The 7,683-nt window shown below is 36.1% G+C and overlaps 1 protein-coding gene across 2 annotated transcripts; it reads right to left on the bottom strand.

Moving 5' to 3' along the window:
- Positions 1-5,597: 5,597 nt before the first annotated feature.
- LOC116169847 lies at positions 5,598-7,336 on the bottom strand. 2 transcript variants are annotated; one of them, XM_031486026.1, is made up of 3 exons: positions 6,976-7,336; positions 6,760-6,896; positions 5,598-6,712 (listed from the first exon to the last, which is right to left on the bottom strand). In XM_031486026.1, the coding sequence occupies exons 2-3, from the start codon at positions 6,838-6,840 to the stop codon at positions 5,627-5,629; spliced, it is 1,167 nt and encodes a 388-aa protein (XP_031341886.1). In that variant the 5' UTR covers positions 6,841-6,896; positions 6,976-7,336; the 3' UTR covers positions 5,598-5,626. The 2 variants fall into 2 exon arrangements, with proteins under 2 accessions (XP_031341886.1, XP_031341884.1); XM_031486024.1 differs by having other exon boundaries at positions 6,985-7,336.
- Between the last annotated feature and the right edge of the window lie 347 nt (positions 7,337-7,683).

Below are 7,683 nucleotides of genomic sequence, written 5' to 3'. Positions count from 1 at the left end.
ATTAGTCTGTGCCTGTGTCGCCTGTGTTCCCAACGGAGGCTTTCATAATATGATTATAAACTGGAAAATGGAAGAGAGAAGACCAACCTAGGGAGATGTATCTCGATACGGTCTAGTTTTGAGGGCATATTAGGCTCAATGGGACTTGTTACGGTTAGAAGATGGTCTTCTTAAGAGGGTTCTGCAAAATAATGATGGTACGACCACAGATGCGAATCTACAGATATACAATGGCAAATATAGGGCAGTGACTTAAACCCTGGTTAAAATGCGAGAACGATTCTACTAAGTAAATTGCAAACAAGATGGGAGGAATGGTGCAGAAAATGTCCACTTTGTGCTACAACCAACGGATCAGTAAGAAAGAAGAAGGTACCAGTGAAGGTAGTCCATTTGAAAGAATAGTCTTTGATATCGCAGGTACAGCTCCTGGACGTAAATACATCTTGGCAGCCATGGACTCTTTCAGCAAATGGAGCAAATGACAACTGTGGCAATCGTTCTGCTAAATGAACTTTTTAACAGATTTGGAGTCGGGGCTATTCGAAAACCTGCTCTGTAGTGTTTCAGGTGCTAGTAGTGAAATCAATAAAATATATATACGACGGTAGAGAAGTCTATGTTGCCTTCGCACCTCACTCTAACTTTGGTACTCAGGCAATAGTACTAGACTTCTATACCTTGGTATACGGAGTGAATATTTCAAAGCCGAACAGAGGCATTTAACATGGGAAAAACGTTTTTGGCAGATCGTTACTCTCCATCTTAAGTTAGAGGGTTCATAATGACACCAATTGAAAGAAGAATTTTTTCATCTAATGATATACGATTTACTTAGTTCAATTTTGAGGTGTATTGTTCTTATTTTGTCAAAAATTCGCCAATAAATCCAATTAGCAAAATCATGTTAAGCCATGGAAATTTGCTAAAGAGTTGAAATAGGCTTTGACCTATCATATATACATAGATATGGCCTCCCATTTGTTTTCAATAAGTAGCAGCTGTGCAAACTCCTTTCACACTACCAGGTTTGACCGGTCAGGTTTCTGATCTGATGAGCAGTAGTGCGTTGTTGTGAATAGGACCCTTCACACTGTCGGGTTCCAACCAGGCGCCTGATTGCCGGCGGACAAGTCGACTAGGTGATCAGGTCTTTGACGCCGGATCAGGGTTAGGCGGACAGGTTTTCAGTCGTGTTGTCAATTTTTTTGGAGGAGGTTGCATTAATACGGTCGTTTTGGATAATTTCGAGCGAAAATAATGACGTTGAATGAACGGCTAAATCCACTTAGAAAACATGAACGGATGAAAAACCTGACACAACTCAAGAGAACTTTATTCCTTCAGGTTCGGAACCTGATCGGCCAAACCGGATAATGTGAAAAGAGTCTAACAAAGACAGAGATATATTTTGCATTGTAGTAGAACACCGCACATGCGCAGTAGCATCTGAATGTAAACAGCTTGTTGCGTCCCCAAATTAGAATAAAATATCCTTTCGTTTTTCCTTTAATGAAAATACTCTGTACATAACCGTTTTGCCTTGCCTGTATATATTCCTATTTGTTACGTGTGCGCGCATGAGCCGCAGAAGCGCAATTTGTGTACTCGTCGCGCAGAATTCGTCCCATTCTTCGCCGAGAAGCCATCGACTCAACAACGTTGAGAATTCGCCGTTCATCAATGTTCGAATTAGCCTTCGTCGTTCGTATATAGATCTCGATCGATCCACAACAAGTCAAGATGTCGTTAACAAGCAGAACGGCAAAGCATCGCACATCACGAAGATTTCGTTGTAACAAAATCGACAAATTGGACAAAATCGTAGACAAGAGCAATCTTCGCCATTGCAGCATCGCCTTCGTTGTTAATGGACTTCGAAACAACACGTAAGTTCCTTTGTTTACATTATCCTTCGTAACTTTACCATATTCTAGTAGCCGTCGTGCCTACGTCAACCATGTTCAATAGAAATTCTTTTACTTTGTACTTTTTATAATAAACACGTTTATTTATGTGTCTATATTCTTTCATTCCCAGCATAAACAAGGCCTTGGAAGTAATTCATAATTACAGTCCACTTACAATATTAAATTCTTTGTTATCGAAGCCCCCTTGTGCGGTACACAGCTACCGTAGGTGGGTAGGCGTCGCAAAAATGGGTCACTTTATATTAAGTTACGAAGCACATATTTTGTAACTTACGCATAGAATGAAATTGCACTTTCTGTACTTATTACGTTCACAAAAAATTAAACGCGCAATTTTAATTATTATTTTCGTAAAAACTACTCGAATTTTCTACTGTAATAACACCGTAAACCCCTTTATTTGTTACTAAGTTGTAAACGTTGATTAACAAGACAAAACGCAAACGGGTAAACGTCATCTTTAAACGCTACTGACTTGTAAAACTGACAGCTGACGTGTAAAAATTTTACACGTTAGTAATCTAGTAATTTCATTGGCCAGAATTAATGCGAAGTCTCTGTTACATGGATAATATGATATTTTAGACATTTCTTCGAGATTAATTTAAGAACTAATTATTTACGTTTACAAATGAGTAACAAATAAAATATTGTACATTATACGCCAGGTAATAGTTTTTACTGGCTCTAGGAGATGACAGGCTCGCCTGACGGCTCGCCAGTCAACTTCTCCTATCGCCAGTAAAAACTCAATTACCTGGCTAATAATGTAAAATACTATTAAGTTCTACGGAAATAACACGCCAATGAAATGTCGGGAGTGTCAATTTAACAGACAAGTCAGTGCGCATGCTCGGTATTGTACTGTATAGCTATCTCTCACACATGTTGACACATATAATACTATAATGGACATACTATCATCTAAGGTTTTGACACAGACTGAATGGGACGCTCATTAAAATGCAGGGAAAACAAATATCGATTACTAGAGTAACTATTTCCGCTGTAAACGTTGTTTATTATCCTCAGTGAACTGCATTTTACAAAAAAATTAATTCCAGTTGTCATAAACTGATTGATTTCGACTTGAATAACATTTGAATCTGCTTTTTCTTTTCTACTAATGGCTAAACATGATTTTGGATAATTTTGGATTTATTGCCGAATTGTTGATAAAATAATGAGAAATACACCTGAAAATGAACTAATTCGTATATCATTAGATGAGAAAAAAATCTTGTTTCGATTGGTGTCATTATAAAGCCTATAAGATAACATAGGGAGCAACGATCTACAAAAAGACCTGTTTCCCATGTTAATTCCTTATGTTTGGTTTTTTGCGGTTATTTTACATTGGAACATACGATTTTGCATGCAATGGTGTTTCCCTGGTGTTTCCCTATGTTCCATTTAGAAAAAAACCACCAACCTATAGGATATGTGCGGTTCACAACTATACACACGTATTGGATAATGTGCGAGTCACAACTGAACCAGCCTTTAACTATTTTTAGGTTATGTAGGTACATACGTTGAAATGGAAGGTATAGAGTACGTGCACGTGACGTCACGAAATCAACAGCTGATTAGCGTGTAGGACAAACATCGTATTTGTTTACATATGGTTTACGCAGGTTTCATATTTTTTGAGTGTAAATAACTAATTTCTTAATAACAATAAAGTGACTTTTAATGTAATAAAAATGTGTGATAAAAGTGATTACTGTAATACTTTACAAGCAGATGTTAAATCGCGATATATGGACAAAATTAAATTAGTAAATAACATAGATCCATATATAATTAGTATTAGTTCCTGTTCAAAAAATTGTGAAGATTTTCCAAGTGTAACATATTTTGACATTGTCAATTATCTAGTTTTTAATAAAAGTGCATACACTCAAGAGGAGTTTAAAGCCTATAAAAGCCTTGAAGCCTACAATTTATACAACTGCAAGTGGGTTAGAACCTTGTGTGCAAAGAAAATTTCGAACTCTGATAATATTTTAGTACTTGCTGAGGTACGTAGAATTTGTTGAGATGATTTTTTAGTAAATGATTGTATTTATTTTTTATGCAGGTCATGCATTCCCAACGATTGAATTTGCCTCCAGTTAGTCTGTGGTGCGTTATTAAAGAAAGTGGAGAAATACTCGCAGCATCGCTCGCAGCACATTGTAACTGCCCTGCAGGTTTAGGGGAATGCTGTTCACACATAGGTGCTGTATTATTTGCAATAGAAGCTGCAGTACGAGAAAAAGAAGAAATCTCTGTAACAGGTCAGAAATCGTACTGGATAGTCCCAAATGTAAATTTGGGCGAGCCATCCACTATAGATGAAGTGGACTATTCCTTAAACAAACATAAAGAGGATGAAAGATCAGGCACAGATAGTGATTTGGACGAAATCACTGAAGTAGAAAAGTCTACGTTTTTAAATAAATTAAGTCAATTAAAAGATACTCCCGTTTTACTAAAGGTTACGCCACCATACTGTTTTACAATACAAGAAAATCTTCAAAAACGTATTTCTCAACGTGGAGTATTAAACAATTTATATAAAGAGTCACACGAATCGAAGTCTTTACAGGAATTAATAGAAATGGGAAAATCCGTTGATTTCAGTCTTTCTCCTGACGAGTGTCAAGAAATAGCAAATAAGACATTGGGCCAAGCTGCAAATAAAAACTGGTTCTGTTTTCGAAAAGGGCGCATAACTGCATCTCTTTTTAAATCCTGTTGCAGAACACAAATCTCTAAACCTGCAAGAAGCACAATTCGATCGATCTGCTACAAGCAAAAATTTTTTTCAAAGCAAACTATGTATGGGTGCTCACATGAAAAGGATGCTATAGAAGCTTACAAAATTTTTATGGTTCCTAAACACGAGAATTTTGTTATTAATTCATCAGGGCTGTTAATAAATTCAAAATTTCCATGTTTTGATGCAAGCCCAGATGGTCTTATAAGTTGTGATTGTTGTGGACTAGGATGCTTAGAAGTGAAGTGCCCATACTGTGTACGAGATGACAACGTGGAAGAATTAGTAAATTTTAAAAACATGTGCCTGAAAGCCAGTGTACTGGAGGACAACATGTGGAGTATTGATCTTGACCGTAACCACGCTTATTTTTACCAAACGCAAATGCAAATGGCAGTTTCTGAAAGATCATATTGTGATTTGGTTGTCTGGACAAAGAACAATTTTTATTTGGAAAGAGTGTACAGTGATAAAACCTTCTGGGACTGTGAAAGTGAAAAGGCATTATCGTTTTTTAATCATGTAATAATGCCGGAATTACTGGGTAAATATTTCACAAGATCATCACCTCTAAAACCGGTTTCTTCAAATGTGCAGGATATGATACCTTCCATCGAAAAATTTAATGAAAAAAGTGATAGTGGTGATATGATTCGATGTGCCAATCAATACTGCAGTGTACAGTGGTACAATTTGAAGAGTTTAAAAAAGAAAAGTTTAATCAGTCCATGGTATTGTAAACAATGCGAGACACTTAAGTTTCGCAAATAAGTACATGTTTTGTATTCATTCCTCGGAGAATGGTGTGACATTTGTCAAGGAACTATACTGCAAACTAATAATTCTATATTTTTATTTGTTACAAAGTACCTAAATCTTACACCTTAATAATATTTACAAGTTGTTTATTTGCGAGTTTATTTGTTACAATCTACTGCGGAACAACGCTAGGGCAACAATTTATAAGAGCACAACATACTGTAAGAATTTTATCTATTGTTTGTACATTATTATGTTTTGCGCGCAGCATAAATATTGGTAATTTACCTGATGTAATAGTGTATTTTTGGCGTAATAACCCAATTACCCTTTCCACATGTATCCGCACATTGGCAAGTTTACGTGTCTCCTCTACTTCTTTGGGGTGCAACTGCTTTTTTCCCTTTAAGAATGCTGGCATTTGCACTTCTGCCATGTAAAAGTTGACACTGTCTTTAATTAAAAATCCCCTGTCGGCCAATATAAGATCACCAGGAAGCAAATTGTTTAAAAATCCAGAATTTTCTGTAACAAATTTATCACTGCTTCGACCAGTGAACCCTTTTGAAATAAAAATAACACTACCCTGTGGAGAAATGCCAATAAAATACTTAATAGTATGATGGTGCTTATAATGTGAAAAATGTTGGGATGATGCTTGTTTATTTTTTGGTTGTTCGGTAAAAATCTCGAAGCAGTCTATTATAACGGTAACCTTATTTCCAAATTTTTCTTTAAAACATGTGGGCATTGTTGAATGTAAACATTCTCGTTCCGGCCATTTCACAAATGATTTTAATTTAATGTAGAATACATGTAGAACGTTTTTAAAAATTCTTCCACAAGTGGAACGAGATATATTAAAACGATATCCTAAATCTGTAAACAATAAGTTTAATCTTAATTTCATTGAAGTTAGTACAAGTTGCTCAAATTTGGATAGAGTCGTGTTAGGGTTTATTATTATGTAGGGTTCTACGAGTTCAAAAACAATTTGTAACGTGTCAAATGATAGCCCTGTATAAAATTTACATTTTACTTCATTCTTCATGTCGCTTGTTGTAAATTTAAATGTAGATAATTCACTTCGAAGTTTATATATTTCCTCATTTGCTTTTAGCAGTCCATACTTCAAATCATCGTCTCTTACTTCCGTTTCGACTTCCATCTCTACATTGCCAGTTGGTGGGTTATCGACAACCGCTTCTTGCGAAAGAGTCGTAGATGAATCAGGCATTTCAACATCATGGGATGGTTCCTTAAAAAAATGTGTTACAATATGTAATGCGTAACATTCTTGCTTACCAGACTATCAGCTACTTCTTTTATACGTCTCTTTCGTCTATTGTACCGCTCGACAGTAACCTTTTTTCCACCGTAACCCATATTTTGTGAGGGAACCCAATCAGGATGACACTCCTCCTCTAATGTTGCAGGTTTCCCTAAAAATACAGTACATTAGCACATACTTTCAATGTGAAGGTAAATAAAAGTTGTGAAAACAAATGATTAGGTACTTACGAAACTAACCTTCCAAAAAATGTCTCGAACAAATCATTTGATATTTTAATTTGCTCTCTGTTAGATCGGTCCCTCTTGTGGCTAAGACCCACGCTTGACGTCTACGTTCTCTTCTGGGATCAATCCTTTTGCGATTATCATAAATCGAAGGAAAACGAAAAAAAGACACCTTATCCCTATTGCTTCTACTTCCACACTGAACAACAGCACAAAAGTTGGGCATTGTTTTTGAGTGTATAGAAATTATTTTAACTACTTATATTAAACTGCACTATACTTTTAATAAACCATATTACATTTATGACCATATAAACCTTAGATCATATAATAAACAATAGCAATGTTTGTCCTACAGGCTCACAAACAGCTGATTTATGGTCACGTGCTGCACGCGCTCTATTGAACCATCAGGATACTGGACTGCAAGTAAATCGCGGACCTGTCTTGCACTGTTGTGACCTCTGTATAAATTTATAATTTCATCTTTTCATCTCAGTGAACATAATTTAATTTGCTATTATCAGAACGTTAGAGGTCTTCGCTCAAAAACCCAAACCTTATTTTCTAATGTGTGTGATTTGGAATTTGATATAATAGGCTTGACTGAAACAGCCCTACATGCGGGTATCAATGATTCAGAAATTACGCCACATTCGTATAAAGTTTATCGTTGCGATAGAAATCCTAATCGAACTGGCCAATTCTGGG

The sequence above is a fragment of the Photinus pyralis genome, unplaced genomic scaffold, assembly GCF_008802855.1.
Source record: "Photinus pyralis isolate 1611_PpyrPB1 unplaced genomic scaffold, Ppyr1.3 Ppyr1.4_LG4, whole genome shotgun sequence".
Classification (NCBI taxonomy): domain Eukaryota; kingdom Metazoa; phylum Arthropoda; class Insecta; order Coleoptera; family Lampyridae; genus Photinus; species Photinus pyralis.
This window is presented reverse-complemented; position numbering and strand designations above follow the sequence as displayed.